This window comes from Mustela nigripes, chromosome 14 (assembly GCF_022355385.1).
Source record: "Mustela nigripes isolate SB6536 chromosome 14, MUSNIG.SB6536, whole genome shotgun sequence".
Taxonomy (NCBI): Eukaryota; Metazoa; Chordata; class Mammalia; order Carnivora; family Mustelidae; genus Mustela; species Mustela nigripes.
This window is the reverse complement of record NC_081570.1, coordinates 13,835,251-13,858,069: the sequence shown is the minus strand read 5'-3', so window position 1 is coordinate 13,858,069 and position 22,819 is coordinate 13,835,251. Positions and strand designations below refer to the sequence as shown.

Here is a 22,819-nt window from a genome sequence, read left to right as displayed (position 1 = left end):
ATAGTGACTGTGATATGTGTACGTCCCTGCCCCTGCCGAGGGAGGCCTAGATGCCTCAGTTTCCTCAGCTACGAAGCAAAGCCTGTTTCAGAGGCTATGAGAAGATGCAGTGTGTTTCTGGGGGGGGAGGGCAGAGTATAAGTGAGAAATTGGGGAGCGATGGGGCTGGGAAGGAGGGGGGGCCAGCTCACTGAGGGCCTCGGTATCATGCTAGGGACATGACACAGTCGGGGTTGGACTTCTGTCTGACGTTGGTCACTGTCGTGATGATGTCTTCATCCCCCATTTCTAGTCCCTAAGTGAGAATGCTGAAGCTCAAGGGCCTTGGGTGACCCAGTGAGGTCAGGGCAGAGCTGGGCTCAGGTGCCTCTGCCCCAAACTTCTAGACCGTCTCCCAGCCTGAGTTTGTAGAATGACTTCCCACTGATTCCCAGAGCCAGCTGCTTGGTGCAGTGCACATTCCTATCATCTATCCTCAGCACCTGATGCCAGGACTGCAGGGTGAGAAAGAGTAGCACTTCACACACACACAACTTCCAATACTTCATTCCTACGACTCCTGTAAAGGGAGCTCCATGTTCATCTCCCCCCTGCGCAGATAAGCACAGCAAAGCTCAGGGTGGGACAGTCGTGTGCAGGGTCACCCCGCTACTAATGAACACAGAATTGGGACCCGAACCCAGCCTGCTGACTGCCGCCATGGCACTCTGCTCTGCCTAGTGCTCCGTCTGTTCCGTGAACAGCTACCGCTCCCAATCCACCAGGGCACGTGGTCCCCCGTGCTTGTCTGGGAAGCTGGGCTGGGGCACCCTCTGCCGCAGACAGGAGAGACCCCACCTACCTGTATTCTCCCCTAGGCACCTTCAGTGCCCCGTGGGCGGCCCTGGCCCACAGCCGCGAGCAGTACTGCCTGGCCTGGGAGGCCAAATACCTGATGGAGCTCGGCAATGCCCTGGAGACCATCCTCAGCGGTCTTGCCAACATGGTGGCCCAGGAGGCCCTGAAGTACACGGTGTTGTCTGGTAAGCACCCCCCCACCCCACCTCACTGCCAGCTGCATGCCCACTGCTGCCATATCTGTGTACGCCTGAGGCTCCCAGTGAGCCGGGCACTGTACCAGGCTTTAGGAATACAGAGAAGTCGAGGCTGCACTCCTGTCTGTGAAGTTTGTGGTCTCTGTGGGGAGGGGACAGGCCAACAGCCAACCACATCATCACACAGCATATAAGGTAGCTATTGCCACGTAACAAGCAACTCCAAAACCCGGTAGCTTACGACAGCACTCATTTCTCACAGCAGCAGAGAAGTCGTGAGGCTTCATTTGACTGATACCGGGCCCTGCTCACACGGCTGAGGGAGGCTGTGGATCAGCCGACCGACCAGTGATCTGGGCTGGCCTTGTCGGGGGCAGCAAGGGCAACTCGGCTCTGCGCCATGCGTCTGTCACCCTCCCCTGGGGTCAGCCGGCCAGCCCACACCAGCTGTAGGAGTGCTCGAGAGGCTGCCCTAAAACCATCCCAAGCCTCACATCGACTGAGGTCTCGCTGGCCAAAGCCAGTCCCACGGCGGAGCCTTGTGTGGCTGGCACGGCACGGGACTGGCACTGCAGAGCGTAGCACAAAGTGGGAGGAGGACACAGGGTGGAGGGACAAATCCAGGCCATCCTCGGAATCCCAGTCATGACAGAGGCTTGGACAGAAGGAATCTAGTCCAGGAATCCCGCACAAGGTGCAGTTTGCTTTGTTGCTACTTAGCAGTTTGGCAGCCCTTAGAAAACTCACAGGTTCCAAGTTCAAGGTTCTGCATGCGTTCCCTTGAGCCTCCATTAACCAGCCCCTCACTTCCCTGGAAGGGCCTCCCCACACTGCTTTCTTCACTGATGTCCCGCCTCCCCAGGCATCGTGGCTGCCCTGACCTGGCCAGCCTCACTCCTCGCTGTGGCCAACGTCATCGACAACCCCTGGGGTGTGTGTCTCCACCGGTCAGCAGAGGTTGGCAAGCACCTGGCCCACATCCTACTCTCCCGGCAGCAGGTACCTGGGACTGGCCATGGGACGTGGGGCAGGGGCAAGAGGGGAGGTGAGCGAATGGACCTGTGCACAGACGTCAGCCCTAGAGACAAGCCACTTGGAGATAGTCTAGTGGCTTTGTGGGGGTGGACGGTCTTCACTGCCCCTTAGTTCAATCCCAGAAGTATCCCAGGATGAACCAGTGAGAGGAGAATCTGAGATTGTGCATTTCTAGCCAGTGGTTAGGTAAGCACTGAAAAGCGGACATCTGCGGGCATGGACAAGGCCAGGTGCTTCTTCCTGTGAGCATCTGAGCAGATCTTTAGTCAAATACCGTGTACGATGGTCAGGAAGATAAATAACTATCAGACTTTTCAAATTTAGGGACACCCGGGTGGCTCAGTCACTTAAGCAACCAGCTCTTCGTCTCAGCTCAGGTCATGATCCTATGGTCCCAGGGTCAGTCCCACGTCAGGCTCTGCGCTCAGCTGGGCGTTTGCTTGAGGACTCTCTCTCCCTCTTCCTCGGCTCCACACCTGCTAATGCTCTAATGTGCGCGCGTGTTCTCTCTCTCTCTCTCTCTCAAATAAATAAATAAATCTGAAATTGGAAAACTTCCAAATCTGAATCCAGTACCTACCAGGGAAATGAAACTGCCCCCTTCAAGATGAATTTGAGTAAATGGAGACCAAAATTTGGAGAAGCATTTCAGAGATGACTGTGAGGTTAGGATTATTGGAACCACAACGGTGGTTTCCAGCAGGCGGAAGTCTGTTTCTCAAGGAAAAGCTGAGGGAGGCCGTCTTACACCGGAGCGCTTGCCGTGGTGAAGAGACCTACTTGCCTTGTGGTGTGTTGCTCTGCTATCCGTAGTCTGGACCCTGTGGTCCCAGATGTCAGCCTCAGCCCCAGCCAGCAGGGGAAAGCAAGGGTCGAAGAAGAAAGAGCAAAGGCCTGGTTGGTAGCATTTCCACTGACGTCTCATCAGCCAGACCCTGGTCCTAGGACCACTCCTACGGGTGCACAAGCAGGGGAAGGCCGTCTGTCTTCCGTGTGTCCGTGAACCTTGCTGACCTTCAGCTACAGGAAAAGGGGAGGACGGATACTGAGGGACAATGAGCAGTTTCCGCCACAGTGGGTAAACTGAGGAATAGACCCTCCCTCCGATCGCTGTGTCTTTGCCAGAAGCAATGGAGCAGTCCTGCGCCAGGTTTGGCTGTAAGGCAAAGACCAGAGTGGTATTGGCTTCAACAAGGCGGGCGTTCGTCCTCTCCCGTGGAACAGCCGGCTCTCAGCCTCCAGGATGACGTGTGTGTCTTCGCTTCTTCTCGCTGCCGTAACGCATGACCATGGGCTTAGAACAACCCACGTGTATTATCTTACAGCTCCGCGGTCAGGAGTCTCCCGTGGGTCTGCAGCGTCGGGTCCCTGACAACGGCTCCAGGGAGCACCCACAGCCCGGCCTTTTCCAACTCCCAAAGGCCACCTACCTTCTTTGGCTGGTAGCACCCTGCCTCCAGCTTCTAAGCCCGCAGTGCAGCATCTGCAAATCTGCTTCTCTGTTCCTTGCTTCTGCCAGCACGTCACCTGTCTCACTCTGACCCTCCTGCCTCCCTCTCTGTCCTCTAAGACAGCATTCACAGGGCCCCAAGGTTTGGATGGGGCCATTCTCGGCGGGCTGTTACTCTGCCTCCCACATGGACGGCTTTGCAGTACAGGAGCCCCAACTCCTTCAGTGTCATGGCCACATATCCTCTGCATTCAGTCTCTCTTTTGGTCCGAGACAGATCTGCTGGCACGACCTCCCCATCCCAGAGAGTCAGAGGCAGGAAAGCGGAGTGAGGGGCATGGAAGTCACACTGTTGCGTCCCTTCTGGTCCTTGGGCCTCCCTAGCTGTAAGGGAGTCGGAGGGACTTTGTTCCCAGCCAGAGGGCTGTGCACCAGCAAAACTCAGGAGTTCTGTTAGCAGGGACTTTGCAGGGTGAGCAGGTGTTGGGGTGGGGATGAGCAGCCATTGCCATGGTTCCAGCAGAATTGGCTACTATTTGATCAAGGGTTTCCTGTCCTCATAGATGGCGGGGGGTGGGGGCAGCACGGGGGGAAGGTTAATCTTCATGTACTGGCACAAAACCAAGGAAAAGGAAGAGACTGTGGGACCAGACCAGACCTTGGGAGCCCCCCTGCTCCTGTCCCCTCCTTCCATGTAGAACTGGCACCGCTATCCCCCATAACTTTCTTCCTCTTAGCAGTTGCCTTTCCTACAAGTTCTTTAGTTAGAAAATCCCTCTCTGTGACTACTTACTACCTTCTCTTATGTAAAGCCAATATTTCAGTCCCATGTTCCCCTCTGGAAACAGACCAGTTCTCCCCCACATGTCCCTGCCTGGGTCCCCATCGTCACAGCCTGGGGTACCGCCACCTCCTCTCCCTGGCATATCCCACTTCAGTGTCGTCGTCTGCCACCCAATAGATGTGTCCTGTCCCCTGGGGAAGAAGAGACAGACAGTGGCTGGGTAATGGTTCGCGATGAAAAGGAATTAACCCAGCCAGAGGCTGCCTATTAGCCTGGGAGGAAGCAGTTCCAGCAGCAGGTGGATTCTTGCAGGAATGAGGGCCCTGTCTGTCCCGAGTAAGACATCAGAGCTCCGGGACCATCGGAGGTGGGGGTAGCAGATGCATGATTCATTAAACGTGAGGCAAGCACTAAGGAGTGTACAAGGGCCATCCTCATCAGGGCCGATGCTGAACTGGCAAGTGTCCCCCCACCCAGACACCTGTGTCCTGTCTCCCACAGGGCCAGAGACCTGTCACCTTGATTGGCTTTAGCCTGGGAGCCAGGGTCATCTACTTCTGTCTGCAAGAGATGGCTCAGGAGAAAGGTAAGTCTGGCTTACTGTCACAAATGAAAACGCTTCCCAAGGTCATCCTCAGGCAGAAGGTTCCGGGCCAGGGATCACGAGCCTTGGGAATGTCTTCCCAGTTCTTGGTGATACTAGTAAGAAGTTAAAAGTGGTTTGAAAATAGACAAAACCATTAAGTCATTTGGAAATTGGTTTTATTTTTTTTTTGTACTGTAAATTTGAGGGGCTGGTCCTATAATAATGGTCCTATAGTAATGATTATATGGTCCTATAATAATGACGTTGGCCTTGGTGTTGTCACGTGTGTGCTTGAGTGGGAGGGAAGAGAGATGAGAAGTCTGAAACTGAGAGGTATCGGCAAGGCCACGTTCCCTCTGATGGTTCTAGGGGACGGTCCTTCCTTATCTCTTCCAGCTCCTGGCAGTCCCTGGCCCTCCTTGGTTTGTAGAAGCCTCACTCCGTTCTCTGCTTCTGTCCTGACCTGTCTTCTTCTCCATCCTGCTTTCTCTTCTCTTGTAAGGACAGTGTCGTTGGGTTTAGCCACCGCCACTCCTCCCCTCCAAAGCCAGCGTGATCTCATCTCGGGATCCTTAACTTTATAACATTTGCATAATTCAGTTACATCTGAAGATGCCTTTTCCTAAGAAGTTCTCATCCACAGGTTCCAGGTGGATGTCCCTTCTGGGGAAGCCATCATTCCAGCCACCAGACCACCTCTGGTGTGTGTTCATGCTGTCCAATGACGCACTTTGAGTGTTGGGACAGTGGGAAGCTTGAGTGCCATTGCTCTGGACCTTGGGTGGGAGGGGTGCCAGGATGAAGGGCCAGTTTCGGGCAGGTCTGTCAGCGGGGGGCAGCTCAGGGAGGGAGGGGTAGAGCTTGGGGCTCTTGGAATGGCCCACAGTCTGCGGGACCCAGACTCCCCCCTCTCCTGGTGGAGCACAGCAGCAGCAGGCCCCTGAGGCAAGAGAGGGAGCTGATAATGACCCTGGCCTAGGAGCAGAGGGTGGGCGGCAGAGAGGGGTTCACCCGGCCGTCTCCCTGGGGATTTTCTAGGAACGCCTCTCTGGGCCTTGGCTTCCCCACCCATAAAATGGAGTTGTAATACCCAGCCTGCGTGCTTGCTTCCAGGGACTCCACACAGAGCATTTCCACACCTTGTAGAGCCCTCCCTTGTTGACCAAACTGCGCTCTGGGATGTCTGTTTGCAGCTTTTGCTCTCAGAGCCGCTGCCAGCCTGAGGCCAGCCCTGAAGATGGCCTCCGGTCACTCCCCCTGAGCATGTGACCCGACTGCCGACCCATTGCCAGCAAGCGAGGAGTGGGGGGAATGTTCGCAGTTGGCTGGATCTGAGGGAGCCAGACCGGCCCGACTGGTGTTCTCTTCATCCTTGGCATCCCCAGAGGGCGTGGGACAGACCCTGGGGCTAAGGGGTCTGCTTCATTCCTGTTCTTTCTGTTTTGCTAAAATGTCTCCCCACCTTGGACTGGGGACCAGAGCTATTTTCCTGGTCACACAAGTAAGGCGGGTGTGCTGTCCTTGGTATTGACCATGGAATGGTCCATTGACCATGGCCCAAGCCCCTGTGGGTGAGCCCTGCAGAAGAGGCTTCATCTTCTGTCATTTTGGAGGACCCCCCCACATCGTACCCTGCTCCCTCGTAGCTTTCAACAGCCCCCTTGTCACTTGGTTTTGTCTGCATCGCTAAGCAACGGGGAGACGCCTCTGTCCTGTTTCCAGTAGCTTTGGGTAACCTGGGACCACCATCCAGAAGGGCCTGGGGAGTCAACTTGGAGCTGTCTGCACCAGGAAAATTCAGGCTGGGGTCAGAGGTCAGGCAGAAACCACCCAGGAAGCAGGGCTGAATCTGGGGCTCTGGTACTGGTGATTTTCCACTTCCAGCATAGAGAACGTCATACATTCTCTGTAAGTTCTTCCCCTAACTAGATATCACCAGAGCAGAGCAAGTCAGAAAGTCATCAATCCCCTGCCTTTGCAGCTCTTCCTAGTACAGATAATCTGCCTGGGACCTTCTGGACAGCTGGGAGGAACCCCCTGAGGCCCACGTGTCTCCCCGCCTTCAGCTCTTTGATCCCCTGTGGGAAAGGGCTTTGTTGGAACCACAGCCGCACCACTGACGTCGCCAACATCATGTCATGTTCTGCTCCTATGACTTTATGCAAATGATAACAGGGCTGTCAGAATCTCTCAGGAAAACTAGGTGCTGGCATTTCTCATGCAGGACACAGGACTCTTGCTTAAAATGTGTGGGTTAAAGAGAGGCAAGACAGGTGTACCGGTCAGCTTCTGCCGGGGTAATGCTGGGTAACAAGCTAACCCCCAAACTCACAGGGTTACACCACACCCTTGCCATGTTCCAGGATCTACGGTGGTTCGCTTGTTCTAGAACAGGCTCTGTTTCTGGCCATGGGTTGGACAGGCTTGGCCCCAGGCTGCAGGCTGCGCTCACATCTGCCCCATGTGCGAGTGTCACGGTGGAGCCGAATGGGGCAGCGGCCCCCCAGGGCATGTTCCTCTCAGGTTAGAGCACTAGAGGGCCAGGGCCAAGGCAAACCACACATGCACATTCTAGACCTCTGGCCGTGCTGTCTTTACCACCATTCCGTATCAGCTGTTCATTGCTGCAGACAACCTCTCCAAACTTAGTGGCTTAAAACGCAAATAACTGGGTATTTCTTATAGTCCTGTGGGTTGACTAGGAAGTTCCTCTCCTCCTCGCGCCTGGGCTCACTGGTGTGGTTGCAGCCAGAGCTGGAATGCTTGCAACAGGGGAGCCGACCTCCTTCATTGCTTGGCCGCTGGCTGGGGGTCCCCGGCATGCCTCAGTCCTTCCCAGCAGACTGTGAATCCTCCAGCAGGCTCACCTGATGTCCTCATGGGTTCTCTCTGGGCAGCATTTCAAGAAGGCAGGAGTGAACGGGGCAAAACCTCAGAAGGCGGTCCCAGAACGTATCACTTCCGCCACATGCTGTGGGTCAGAACAAGTCACAGGCCAGACCAGATTCAAGAGATCAGAGGGGAAGTGCTTTCCCCGAATGCAAGGCGTGGCAAAGCGTTTTCGGCAATTTTTAATTTTCCGCACATTCTGTTGGCCAAAGAAAGCGACGGCCAAGCCCTGGATGTGGGACAGTGTGTTCTACCTACCATGAGGGGGAGAGGAGCAAATTGCCAAAGAGCAATCCAGACTCTGTGCCAGGGTGAGGAAAGCTTGGCTTTGCAGCCCACGGAGACGTGGATCTGAGTTCTGACTCTGCTCGGCTGGGTCACTGGGGCTGGGGAAGGACACAGCCTCCCTGGACCTCCATATGTCTGTTTGCAGCAAGAGGCTAATGTTGCCTGCGGGCAGTGGCAAAGGCTGGAGAACATGGAGGTCAGGCACCCAGCCCCACGCTGGGTCCTGGTAAACACGTCCTCTAGCATCTCACTCAGACTGTGGGGCCCCCTACCGGTCTAGGACTGGCTGCAGACTACCCCCCCACCCCCCGCCCCCGCTTCTCTGAATCTGCTTCTCCCTGGGAGTTCTGGAAGAATTGTCATCCTCTGTGCTGACATCATCTTGCTCATCCTTGGCCATCTCTTCCTCAACCCAAGCAGCTGACCACCTGCCAGGCTCCTCATTAGCTGGAGGGACATGGTCTTCTATAGGACACATTCTCAGTTTAGAGGAGAAAGGCATGTCTGTGGCCCCAACTAGCATAAGTTACTTGTTAATGTCAGATCAGTAATATAAGCCAAGTCTTCAATTTCCTTGCTGAACAGATTGAATTAATTACCATCGTCCATTTGGCTGTGATATTCAGAAGTGAGGTCACCCTGGTGTATGTGCATGTGAGGCAGGGAACTGCCAGGAGGGAGACAAGTGGCCCCTCGGTGACAAGGGGGTGCTGAGACACTGAGATGTCCCTGCACCTCAACCTTTTGGGGGCTGGTTTCCAAGGCGACTTCCTTCCTGCTCACTGCTCCTTCCCCTGCATCTTCATGGCCTGCCCATAAGAATTGGGGCTTCTGTATTAGGTAGACCTGGATTTGGGTCCCAGCTTCTTTGCTGACCAGCTGTGGGACCTTGGACAAATCACTTAACCTCTCTGAACCCCAGAGTGCTCATGTGAATACAGGCTTGATACCCGTTACCTCGAAGGCTACTCAAGAGACAATGAGATGATGTATGTGGAGGAGATGCTGTGATCTGGGGACACTCAGAGTATTTCTGCTTCTAAACTCTGAGTTTAGAGTTAGGGAACGTTAGTGAATGCGGTGTAGATAAAGGAGCTTGTCATTCTGTGTCCATTTCCCCACCCCCACATGAGACCAGGAACTCCAGGTGGGCAGGGTCTGTCTGAGCCTCCCTCCAATCCCCCACCCTCCCAGCCCCCCAGCCCCGTCTGTGCCTGGCTCGCACTGAGTGCTCAGGAAGATGGAGGAACTTGATTTGGGGCAAGGGACTCAAGCACAGGCTGATGGGCTCATGCACCATGTGTGGACCCACTGTGCACCCTGCCACACAGAAAGCACTTAGGTGCAGGATCTCGTTCAGTCTGATAGCGACCCTGGGAGGTAGCCATACTCCATGCTTCGCGAACAAGAAAACACAGACCTCCAGGGTAAGCCACGCAAATCCCAAGTGCTGGAGACAAGCTTCCACCCCAGGGCACCCGGCTCCAGAAACCTCACTCTCAACCCCTGTGCTATACTTTGCAGAGGACCTTGACCTTGAACGGTGGGCAGGGGTCATCCAGTGAGGCAAGAGGGAAGGGCATTGCAGAGAGTCAGGCTGGCGTAGCAAAGGAGGGATTCTCGGGGTGCCCAGCATTTTTGTAGCCCGGAAAGGAGACTGTGGGACAGTGGGAGATGGTTAGGAGAGGAGCCTGGTATAAGGTCTCGAACGCCGGGCTAAGCAGCTGGAACTGATTGGTTAGATGCTCAGCCTCTGAATCATGGAAGAAATGAGCAGCTGAGCAGGTCCTGTGAAAGGGTCTGTGCCGAGGAGCCTGTGTGTCGCACGTACATCTGACCGTCTTCACCCTGTCATCTCACATAACCCTCCCCAGCAGCCCTATCGGGTTGATGCTGGTGTCGTGCCCATTGTACAGATGAGCAAACTGAAGTATGGACTGTAGGTAACTTGCCCAAATCACATGGCTGGCGGGTAGCAGAGCAGGCAGTCCAGCTAAGAGTTGTGTGATCTCTACCCCAGTGCCAGACCGTCTCTCTAAGCCACTGTTCTGCTCTTGCCTGAGCATCTTTTCCAGCTCTGGCGTCGTTAAGAACTGCCTGTTTACTCGTCAGTCCCGCCGACCCATTAACTGTAACCTCGGAGCACACAGCAGAACTACCTGGGCAATTCTTTCCCAAAACCAATATGCTGGGGCTCCCCGCCGTGCAGCCCCGGCCAGGAACCGCAACACAGACGGGCTCCAGGGTGCTGCTGCTCTTTCTCATCCCTGCTCCCTGAGCCTGTCACCTGCCCGAATGTACTAGGTACTCGATGGACCCGTGAGAGTGAACCAAGTAGAGGAATGAGCCTCACCACGCATTGGGGCGGGATCTGCATGTCAGCCTCCCCCACTCTCGAAGCTCCTTGCAGGGGGGAACCACGTCCTGCTCAGCTTCATGCCGAGCACAGATGCTTGTAAGTTTTTGCAGGATAAAGGGAGGCCTTTTTATGTTGGTAGCATAGCTCATTTACATTTATTGAGAAAACCTCTGCATTTTATTTGTGTTTTACTTATTTTAAAGATTTTCTTTATTTGAGACAGAGTGTGAAAAAAGAGAACATGAGTTGGGGAGGGGAGAATAGAAACCGAGGGAGAAGGAGAGCAGACTCGCTGCTGAGCAGGGAGCCCGAGACACGGGGCTCCATCCCAGCACCCCGGCATCATGGCCTGAATCAAAGGCAGACGCTTAGCTGACTGAGCCACCCAGGCGCCCCTGAGAAAGCCTTTATTCTTGATTGTTCTGATCTTGTCCCCCTGTTAGTAATGTTCCATCCCACCCCGTATCTGGACAGGAGGCAAGAGCGCTCTGGTAACCCTCTGCAGCTGTGCACACCTCAGTGGCCTGGCAGGCCCGGCCAGATGGCCCCTCCCTGGCCCAGGGTGTGTAGCCGCTTCACACCCTTGGCCTTCTCAGTGGCTCCACATGGAGGGGCCACCTCTCCAAAGCTGGGCCTCAGAGCCGTTTCTAAGCACCTCCCCTCCCCCATTTCCCTTTCTCTTTCGGAAAGTGAGGGAACTCCTGATGGCACCCACCCACCTGCGAAGGGGAGCTGAAAGGGCCTGAATCCCAAGACTGGGACTCCCCGGCATTTGGGGTTGGGGGCGGGGCAGGCCGAGGGCGCAGGCGGGACTCCAGCAGCACCTTGTGGCCACCCTTGTTTAACCCACACCAGACAGTAAAACAAATAGAAACACGGACACACACGTGCTCACAAAAATGCACACCTGCTCACAGCCCCTCCAGGGAAGCCCGCAGAGCCCCGCTGCACACACCCACTTACCAGCAATACGGCAAGCCGCTGGCCCCCGGAGCTCCACAGCTGGCCATCCAGCGTCCCCACCCAGCAGACAGGGCACAGCAGGAAGGAGGGGACAAGACACAGGGCTGCAAAGCCACACGGTGACGGTGACGGGCAGCTCAGCCCTTCCCCAACCGGGAAGTAGGAGCTGTGAGCAGTGGGCTCTGGAGTGAGAGTGTCCCCTCGGAGTCCCAGACCCAGCACCCTGCCCATCACTGAGGCATCTCCACTGCCCTGATGTATATGAAACATGGGGGGACATGGGAGTGTCTCTGGGCACGCAGTCAGTGAAGCCTCTGACTTGTGGTTTTGGCGCAGGCCGTGATCTCGGGGTCGTGAGATGGAGCCCCACATCAGGCTCCACACTCAGCACGGAGTCTGCATCAGACTCTCTCTGCCCCTTCCGCAGCTCAGCTCACACCTGCCATATGGCAGTTCTCTAAATGAAATTCACTCCATCAGCTCCTGCGCATTCAGCACCTGGTGTGCGCTGGGCGAGGTGCAGGGCCCTGGGGAAGCCGCAGTGAGGAAGTCAGGACAGCCCCTCTCCCCATGGACCTTAGAGTCCGATCTTCACAAGTAACCCGCCGTCTGAGACACGAGCTGGGGTCTCGCAGGGTCGGCAGTGACGTGCGTCAGTCATCTGGAAAGCACCTGGCACACAGTAGGTGCTCGGTATGGGGTGTTCTTACTGTCCTGTGCTACCAACTTCTAGGGCAGCCACCAGGTGGGGGCTGACATCCTTAACCTGAGTGTCCTGCCCTTGGGGGAGACCACGGGCTCCCGTAAGCACTGGCCTCAGGAAACAGAAGGAAACACAAGAATCCAGCCCCCTCTCCCACCCCCGACCTGTCCTCCTCCTCCTGGTCCTCTCCCCAGCTGACAGCGGGCACTGCGATGCGCCAGGCACAGCTAAATACAATGCACACCACATTTTATTTGATCCGCATGATAATCCTGTGAGAGTCTACCTATCCCCATTTTACAGATGAAGGAATGGAGGCTTACAGAGATAAAGCACCTAGCCTAGGCTACAGAGCTGGTAATGATGCAGCGGGAACTCGCGTCCACCGCAGCTGGGCCCTGCTCTGATTCACGACTGTGGCAGCTGATCCTTATGACAACCTAAGGTCAGGATAATTATCTCCCTTTTGCATCGAAGGCTCCGTGTGAGGCCAAGTGATATTTCCAGGTGTGTCCATTAGGATGTTTTGGCTTTAGATCCCCATCAGCTGTCCTTCCCGCAGAGCTGCCTGAGAAAGAAAACTGCAGGTTCAGGGTAACTCCTCTCTGCTTGGGCAGAGCCTCCCGGGCTGGGTCCCTGTCTTGCTGCCCAGAAGGTTCTCGGCCTTCTCCCAACCCCAGGGCAAGCTCAGACACAACCTTTTCAGGATGTGGCTCTCAAACCCCTCTTGACAAGTGGCTTAAACACCGTATTGTTCTGAGGAGTTCAACAAATGGCTTTTAGTAGTCTTACCCACATAAGATAAAACACTTATATTCTAAGGCAAAGATGTTGCTTGGAGCATGGGTGAAAAACAGCATCGTTTCAGGATTGTGTGCACAATAGCCTCATGGAAGGAAGTCTCTGGAGCAATTAGAAAGGAAAACATGTTTTGGGGGGCGCCTGGGTGGCTCAGTCGGGTAAGCATCTGACTCTTGATTTCGGCTCAGTCTGTGATCTCAGGGTTGTGGGATTGAGCCCCGCGTTGGGTTCCACACTCAGTGGGAGTCTCCTCGGGATTCTCCCTCTGCCCCTCCCCACCCATGCAAAACAAATCTTTTTAAAAAAAGAAAAAGAAAAAATATAAAATGGGTGTTTCTTGCAGAAAGGTGTAAGTAGTCAAACTTGAAAAGGCTATGCTTAACACACACACGTGCACGCACACACACACACACACACACTTTAGGAACAAGCATTGACGAGGTCACCCTCTTGTTGCTTTCTCTCAGAGGATACAGGCGTAGCGTGGGCTTTCTTCTGTGTGGGGTGTTGGCCGCGACGGGGTGGGACGTGGTGCTTAGGCCCTCGTGGAGCAGTGTTCATCCCCGAGCCTCACGACAGCATCACACGAGGCGGGCAGTCCTCGTCCCATTGTCCAGAAAGGCGGAGAAGGAGGCAGAGACTCAGAGAGCTGAAGGGATTTGCCCAAAGGCAGAGCCAGGGAGGTGGCCGAGCTGGGGTACCTGCCCAGTACCCAGGCCCTCAGTGGGGGCCATTCTGCTTGGACGGCCTGCGGGTCTCCCTCCCCGACCAGAGGGTGGTCAGCCTCATGGAGGACCTGCCTGTTGGATTCAGCTCCTTCCCAGGTCTTGGCCTATAGGAGGTGCCCCATACAGGTTAGTAGTTAATTCATGGAGGCCCAGGAATGCAGCCATGACATTCACCATGAGCGCTGCCTGCAGAGGACAGCACACAGCCCCCCGCAGCCTGGCCCCGCCTCCCAGTGACCCGGGGCACCCGGGTCGCTCTACTTCCAGACCACCCAGCACGCGTACTCCCCACGCCATGATCCTACCCATTCCCAACTGAGATAGAATGTGCACCTGCCAACAAACGTTTGTGCCCATGGGCAGGAAATGCATGGAGCCAGAATTCCCAGAGACGAACGGGCACCTTCCGACGGCCCGTCTGCCAGCCGGCGGGATGAATGGGCTTGGGGAGTGACGGACCCGCCAACCAAGGGTATTTCTGGCTCCGGCAGGTGGCAGGAGTGGGGGAGCAGAGCCTGGTGCCAGGAAGAGCCACCATCCAGGCACTTGCTGAGAGGCTCTGGGCCCCCGGTCGTAACGGATTGCTCATTTCTCCATGTGTTTGCTCTAAAAGCTTTCAAGAATTAAGTAGCTGGAAAGCGAGCCCAGCTCAGGCTGACTCATGGTAGCAGGCTGAGCCAGGAAATGGCCGCGTGAACCAAAAAATCGGTTCCGTTTCAGTTCATTGACGCATTTATCCTCCTCTTCGTTCCAAAAGGATTTGAGGGGAATTAATTAGAGGCATTACATATTGTCCCTGCCCCTTGGCCCTGTCCGCATAGTCAGCGAGACGTCTGAGATGCGCCAGCCCTCCTGTCGGCGTGTTCATTCCGCAGATAAAAGGCGGCCAGGCGTGCTGCACTCCGTGTGCGTGTGTTAAGTGGGTCCTGGCCACCCCCCAGTCCCTGCTCCATCTGTAAGCTGGTGCCCCTGGATTGCTTTTCCTGGATCTTCAAGATGCAAGGGACTGTGGCTGCCAAGCCAGATGACATCAAGGAGCACTGGATCTGGAGTGCAGAAACCCGAGTTCAAATCCAGGCTCCGCTACTCTGTTAACTCTCTGGGGTCCCCGAAAGCAAGTCACTCCCCCTCTGAGCTTTGGCCTAGTTGGTAAATAGGGATACTGACGCCTCTCGGGCTGGTTCTGGGCTTCGGTAACTTCTGTTTATCGAACACCTACCACGGGCCAGGCGCAGCACTAAGCACTTTGCTTAACGTACAGACAGTGCTAAGGTCTAGGTATTGACACTCCTGTTCTGTCTGTGAAGAGGTTGAAGGCAGGGACTTCCCTTCTCCCCTGTGTCACCAGCCCCTGGGACAGGACCTGGGACAGGGCAGAGGTGCGATCACGTACGGATGGCGGGCCCGGGCTTCAACTCTAGCGCTCTGTTGGCCTTTCCATGTAGCAGATGTGACAACACAGTGCTTGCCACGCAGAGGACCTCAGTACACAAGAATGCCTTTGTCCCTTCTCCATTCGCTCATCCAGGTGTCTCTCTCCGAGGCTGTAACACACACTGGTCTGAGCTTGCCGTAAGACAGGATCATCTTCCAACGGCGGCTCCCAGGGCAGGAATGATTCATCAGAACATGGGATCCATTCGCTGTTTTCGTCTAAACTAACAGGGTCTTTCTGCCAGGCTTGGCTGCAGATTAGGCCACTGACTCCCTTGGAAAGGTGCTTGCGTTCTCTTGGGGATGCAGACACCCTTGACTTTGGCCGTTGCCACCTGCTGAAACACATTTACTCACACGGAGAACCTGGGTTGTCCCGGTTGGTTGTAGGAAGAAGGCAAGGATTGGTGGGCTTGTCTCGCCTGGCCTCTGGGGCTGGCCTCTCTGCTCCACCGTCAGCCCACACCCCCAGCCCCCAGCGCCTACTAGATGAGCCCACTTACCTCTAGAAATCAGCCTCTCCCCCTGGAGTGTCTTTCCTACTACCCTAACCATTTGTAGACATGCTTCTTCCTCCTAACCGTGATGTTAGAGGGTTAACTCTATGAGAAGTTGTAGAAGGCCACAGTTCTTAATACCCCAGGGTTAAAATCATGGGCTCAGGGTCAGAGAGCCCTGGGCTCAGATCCTGGTTCCACTACCAACCTTGCGACCCTGTGCAGGCTACAGAATTTCTTCAAGCCTTCCTCTCGAGTAAAATAGACCTAATGATACCCACCTCATGGAGATACCATGAGGATAAAGAAAACAGCACATAGTAGGCACCTTGCACCAGCCTGACACGTAGGAAATGCTTGATCACTGGCTATGATACAGGAGGTGGTTTGCGTGTTGAAAGTATTAGAACATTGGAAGGGCCACTCACCATTCAGTCTAATCAGTTTGCTGATCCAGGAGAATTTCACAATATCCCTGGGGTCGGTCAGCAAGGGCCTCAGTGCATTCTCCCATCCCGTGAACCCCGGGAAGTACAGACTCTTCTATCTGGGTTCCAAGGGGTTACCCGGAATCCTCTGGTTCAGAACTCCATGCATACAGGACCCCCATACATACATTGACCTCATCCGTCAATGGTGTCTACCAGCCTCTGCTTAATTGCTTCCAGTGACAGGAAGCTTACTACTCAGCCCCAGCGTGGTTAGGAATTCAGGAACGGGTCTGTTTCATCTGAGCATCAATGGCTTGTGGCCTGGGGAACAGCAGGCTCTGTCCAGGATATCTGCTGAGGCTGCTCACATTCAAATGCTGTCCAGGGGGCCCGCTGGCATGGCGACAGAGCGCCCCAAGCCCTACAGCACCTGAGCAGCCTGCACATCCCCAGGTCTGCTTCTGGGATTTTCAGAAACCTGATTCTGTCTCCTTTGCACCCAGAGCTGATCAGAGTCCCATCAGACAAACTCACAAGACACAGTACTGGGAACTGAATGCTGATTCATTAGGTCACCAATAATCGTCACCCTCTGATGACAGCAGATGGAGCAGATGTCCGTGCTCACTGCCCAGGCTCCTGGGGAAACAGATGATCTGCCAGAATTTCTGTGGTGAGCACAGAGCCAGGGAGGGGATGGTCTCGAGGAGTGTTCCTTTTCCTGGCCATGGTCAGCCCTGGTAAATGCCCCCACCCCCCAGTCTCATGGACAGGTCCCACCTCTCATGGCCATTGTCGGTTTCCTTCCCTCCTCGGCCGCCCCTCACTCAGAATTTTGTGTAAGTAGATGCTCTGCGTGAGCCCCGGTTGATAGGCGTGGAAGAACCCAGACGTTCTGCAGTGAAAGCACACATGCTCCCATGGGGGTTAGGTGGATTCCAACCAGGGAAGAAAAAACCCCAAGTCCCACTGATTTACATATTAATTAACCACCTCAGTTCACAGCATTCTGAAATGGAAACTGTTGGGGTTTTTCCTTGTAGCTAAGACGCGCGTGATCATCAGGCCTGCTTAGCCAGCACTGGCCTGGCCTGTTTTGCAGCAGAAGATAAAAACGTTCTCTCCTGTGAGTCAGTGTGTCCTGTCCTTGACATTTTAATGAAGGGTCTGAGATTTGGGGTCCCTGTCCCTGCCGCCCCAGTGCGGGATGTCCCCTCATGAACTCTGACCTTTCCAGTCTCTAGAATAGTCTTCATTATTGTTTATTTCTTCCATCTTTTGGTCACTCATTTTCTCGAATGCCCATTTATTAAACTTTGCAAAGCTCCATCTCCTTCCTCAAAGGACTTGCAGGACTTCTCAGGACAGATAGCCTCCAGGGCCGTGTGCAGCATTTATCCAACAACTTTCGGATAAGTGTAAACATCCGGGGTGGAAAGTACGTTCGTGTGAGTAGAGGCCTGAGCTGGCCGGGAAACTCAGACACAGGGGAGCAGGGCCTGGGGCAGAAGGAGCTCAGACCCCACAGCCTGGCCTGGATCCGAATTCCAGTTCTGCCGCTCACTTGCTCCACAAACAGGCCCTTAGTCCCTATGCCTCAGTCTCCTTGCCTGTGAAATGGGTCTCATAGTACTTTCTTCAGAAGCTAAGCAAAGGGGATAACATACGTAAGCACTCAGCAGAATGGCTGGCACGTAATCGGCATTCAGCAACCTCCAGGCTGTCCCTCTTATTATACATCCTCCTGTTATTACCCAGTTGCTATAACTGAGCTGGGAATTTCGCTATTAGCTTCCCAACAAAGTCGTGGAAAGCCACGAGTGCGGATTTCTCACTTCCGGGAGGGGGCGTGGAGATGCCACCTCCATGCGGAGCCAGACGCTCCGTTTCCCCCTGACGTACTCTGTCCACACGCGCCCTCGACTTTTAGGAGCTGAGCGCCCTGGAAAGGTCTCGAATGGCTATGAGGACGTTGTCGTGGTTGGGAATGAGCTTCCCAGGGTGCTTCACTGTTATCAGGAAGGTCTGCGCGGGGGCTTCTTTGGAAACTCAGAGGGAGATGATGGTCCCTCGAGCTCTCACAAGCAGCCAGGTGTTTGGGAGACTCTGCTAATTAGGTGACAAGTCTCCAGGTGCATTTCCATGTGGGTGATTTTACGTTTTGTCATTTAGCAGTTGCTAGAGATTGAGGCTTCGGGGACAGTGGTTGAGCCTGGATCACAGGCTCAGACAGCTGTGGAAAGCACGGTTTTTAGTTCACCCTGCCTCGCTCTCCTGAAGTTCGACAGAGAACAACAGCTCACCTCCAAAACAAGAAACCATCTTTCCAAGGTGGGGTGTGGGGAAGGGAGCTGATCTTCGTGGAGCACCAGCCGTGTGCTGGCCAGAACAGGACCCCTCTCGATCTTGGAAGGTGTGGGCATTATTACACCTGGAAGCAGGTGTTGAATTTCCCATGTTTACGGATGGGCCTGAAGCCCAGAGAGGTTAAGCGACTTGTCCAAGGACACACAGCTAGTAATCTGGGATGACACACAGCCCCACCTGGGATACTAACACGGGCGCATCTGACTCCAAACCATTTCCTGTGAGCCCTTCTTATGCTGCGTCTCATGACAAGTTTGCTGCCCTCAAGTTGCCTATAATCTAGGGAGGAGAATAGATACCATTAAAAAAAACAAAAACAAAAACAAAAAACAAAAAAAAACAGTACCAAATGCTACATCGCATGGACCAAATGTTAAGCAGTTCAAAGGAGAGAGGCTTTCCTTCCAGAAGGCAGGGGTGGCTTCAGGGCAGAGGCAGGCCTGGAAGAAAAGATGAGCCTTGACAAGCTGGGAGGAAGACCGGATGCCTCCGAGCCCAGGACTGGCGAGAGCAAAGATCCAGAGGGAGGAAGGTGGACGATCTAGGGAAGGCAGGCATCCGGAGCCCAGGTTTCTCCGGGAAGCTGGGAAAAGTCAGGCTGGAGAGGTGAGCAGCGCCCACAACTCAGGAGCCTGACCTGCCAAATGGAATGCAGAGACCCGGATGCAGGCACCCGCCTCGAGTCTTTGATCTTAGCGGCTCTTTCCCTGCTGTGTTTATTTATCCATTGGTCAGCAGAGTCCTGCTGAGAAGACCACCCCTGTGACTGTAACTGCTCAGGGCTCAGGGCACAGAGGTCGCCAGCACCACCTGCGGGCATCTCCGAGGGGACAGGACCTCCCTGCCAGCCACACTCCCTCCACGTCCCTCGGCAACTCCCCCTGCAACTGCGCCCACCCGCCCATCAGGCTGTCCCGGCCTCTTTTCTCACTCCAGTTCCCGGGGCTGGAGCTGGAGCATGAGGACAGCTATCATCAGCCGTCATAGCAGCGGGGGAGGGAGTGCCAGGCCATCCCTGCTGCTCAAGAGAACAGGCTCAGAGAGCCCGGGGAGCTTGTCCACAGTGACACAGATGCAAGCGAAGACTCCCACAGCCGGCCTCTGTGCCACCCACAGGGTCCCTTGACTTGTCCCTCTCATTGTTAAAGACATTTTTTGAGAGAGGGGGAGCATGAATGGGGCAGGGGCAGAGGGAGAGAATCTTCAAGCAGACTGCCCACTGAGCGTGGAACCCGAGTTGGGGCTCTGTGAGATCTTGATCCAACCCCAAACCAGGAGCCGGAGGCCTAACTGATGGAGCCACCCAAGCACCCCTGCCTTTGATTTTTTAGCTGAGCGGTTACCCAACGTGCCCTGAGGGCCCAGGGCCAGATCCCTCTTCTTATGGTGGCTCCTCTCAGGGATCCCCAGGGAAACAGGCATTCAGCAATGTGGTCAGCCCACCCCCTGAAGGGGCGCCCCCACCCTGTCTAACCTGAATGGCATTCCAGGAAGCCCCTCTGGTAGGACCCCTCCCCACACACCCTGTGCTGGAGACAGAAGGAGCGTTTTGGTCGCCATAGCACCACCTTGTGGTGGGAAAGGGTTCCTCCAAGCCCAGCGTGGGCTGGTTTCCAGCAAGGGCTGACTGGGGAGGGTCTACAGACTGCCCTCATTGAGGAGCCCAGCAACTGCTCCTGCTTCCTGAGAAGTTCCCAGGCACCCACCTGTGCCCTCTGTGTTTGAATTTATTAGGCACCAAAGATACAGAGAGGGGAAGGAACTGATACTGCCCCCCCCCTGCTGTAACAGGGGTTTCCAGACCTCATCCCTGGAACCTTCCCAGCAGCCCCTCAAGTTAGGGATTCTTGGACCACTTTCCAGATGAGGACACAGAGAGGCTCCCTCTTGTCCCACTCCCCCAGCGAGGCGGCACAGGGCCGGTCTCAGACCCCTGCTTACACGTTCTCTGAGCCAAAGCACTGCCCGTCCAAGCACGACTGCCCGAAGTGCGCTGCTATTTCAGGGACCTCACATTTTTGCAAATGAAAATCAAGAGGAAATAGTCTGATAAAGAATTTCTTATAAGAAAATACGAAGAAAAATTGGATCCCATCAGTGACAAGCCACCTTTTTTTGAAAATGACCAAAACTCGACGAAAGCAGGATGGTGTGGCATGCTTTAAAAATGAAGGGGCTCTCAGGTGGGGCTGTCTTTGAGAATTCCACAGCATCCCAGAGGACACCGGGAGGCCCCTGCCATGGTGAGGGGCCCCAGTGGAGAAAGTCGTTGGCAGAGAGATGGAAGTGCAACGGCCAAGTTCATGATCAAGGTCACCGGTGACCTGAGCGTAGGCTCCGAGGTCCACAGAGGCACACTCATGATCACAGGGACACTCAAAGATGCTGGCTGCTGCTGGATCTCGGCCGTCCCACAGTCTCAGGGTCTACCATTTGGCGGGGCAGCTCATGCAAAGAGATGACAGAGTTTGTCCTACAGACTTATTACCAGCAGCAGGTCGGTCCATGCTCTCTGCCCTGGCCGTCCCTCGCCAGGGATCACTGCGAGTGGAATAAAGTGTTGTAAGGCAGCACTCCCCAAATTAAAGGAAATCATTCCAAGATGAGAAACAAGGAGGAAGCAGAAAATGAGAGCCGTGAGCGTGTTCCTTGGCTGGAGGGAGGGGGGAGAAACATCTCTTTGACTGAACTGAGGGAATTCAGAGACACAGGACCATGCTTCACTTGGATGTAGGGTTCAACCGTATACCACCTGAGGGATCCAGGAATCCCCAAATCAAATAATCGATACCAGACTGATCTGGAGGAAATAGGTCCTCGGTACAAAGAGGACATCTAGCACATGGCCAGAACCCAGGACTGTGCTTTCTCTCTGTCAGCAGTATCTGTTCACCCACTTGGTTTGGTAGATGTACCCGAGATTACCGAAACAAAAGACCACATACCCTTGGCCTGGTGCATGCATCAGGAAATTAACCTTTTAACAAATTTTAACCCGCTAATGTGTCTCCTGAATCAGCCACATTGGAAATGTTCGTCTTAGTAGGTTGTGCATGTTCTATATTTAATACACAATTTTGGAAGATGTCGCAGTTATCCATAAACATGGCTTTTGGTTCAAGGCTATATCTGATAGCCAAGGGAAAAGGGACAGAGAATAGGAGAGAACGCGTATGAAAGATGCCATGATGCCACGTACTGTGTGACCTGGGACAGACTGCTTAGTGTCTCTGAGGCAAGATTTTCCCATCCTGGAATGGGAGTAGTCTGGCTAACCTCCTGGGATCCTTATGCGGGGTAACGAAATAACATGTGTGAATGTTATTTCTCCCAAAGTAAGCTGTGATGACAGTAATGATGATAAAGAAATGAAGAAGAGGGATTATGAAATCAAATTCTAGAGTTTTGTTTATGACAAAAAAAGAAGAAAAAACCTTTGCCATGAGATCTCTCTCTCCAGTTTCATTCCCAGCCCCTAAGATGTTGGACCCACATCACCACCCCTGATGTCTGCAAGATAAACCCAAGGCAAAAGAGCTCGTGAATAAGTTCACACAGAATTATTTCAGCCTCCTGGCCCTTGAATCGCTAATCTCCCGCTTGGCTGAAAACTATTTCTGAGCTGTCGCTAGAAGCCAGCTGACTCGCAGAACAGACGGCCGGGTGGTCATCTGGCCCTTTCATGTCCGCGATAGCAGACCTCACGTTTGATGTGATTTATTTCCCTCACGTGGAACCGCACTTACCCGTTCCCTTGTCCTCAGACAGACCAGGCTTCCCCGCCCCCCAACCCTGCCCCATAAAAGCAAGGAGAGGTCAGGCTTGCAGATGAATTTCCAGGGTCCCAGGATGCTGGCGACAGCCTTAAACCACTGTGCACGACCAAATCAAAGAGACGGGAATCGAGCCGGGAATGGGGGTAGGGAGAGGATAAAGGCTTCCTCGTTCCCTAAAGAATTCATCCCAGATTCTTAGAGTCTGTCCAGACAGGCTCCCCAAGGGGATTCTTCCCAATGTGAACATCATTCCCGGAGGGTGGGGGACAGGCAGACAGTCAGAGCCTCCGTTTCTCCTGCCCGGCCACCGGCCTCCTTCCTTCTCCGGCCACTTCTGTCCGTGTGTTTAGCATGTGCGTGTGCCTGTGTGTGTGTGTGTGTGCGCGCGCGCGCACGCGCACGCATGTACCTTTGGCATGGATTTTGTTTGTTTTAGATGCGGTTTGTTTTCCGGATCCGCAGTCAGGCAGCAACTTCCTTCATCGTTTCCCGCCTTATCACTCCGTGCACACAGGACCCCCTGCCAGGAGGGGAAAAATGCTGCTTTTTTTTTTTTGCTTCTCAAGTTTGAGGTCCTTTGGTGTTTGCAAGCCAGGGGAATCGCGTTACGGACAACGTGACAGGCGTGTGGGAGGCTGTCCTGTCACCACGCCAGCCGTTTGATGAGATTTCTGTGAACTCCTAGAGGGGTTTG

At 54.5% G+C, this 22,819-nt stretch overlaps 1 protein-coding gene across 3 annotated transcripts in view; it reads left to right on the top strand.

The window, feature by feature from the left end:
- TMCO4 (transmembrane and coiled-coil domains 4) overlaps positions 1–22,819 on the top strand; it is an 85,478-nt gene that overhangs the window by 42,958 nt on the left and 19,701 nt on the right. For all 3 annotated transcript variants that reach the window (XM_059376457.1, XM_059376456.1, XM_059376458.1), the window contains 3 exons: positions 858–1,022; positions 1,897–2,033; positions 4,805–4,889. In XM_059376457.1, coding sequence (XP_059232440.1) covers positions 858–1,022; positions 1,897–2,033; positions 4,805–4,889 — 387 coding nt within the window. The remainder of the gene's footprint in view (positions 1–857; positions 1,023–1,896; positions 2,034–4,804; positions 4,890–22,819) is intronic.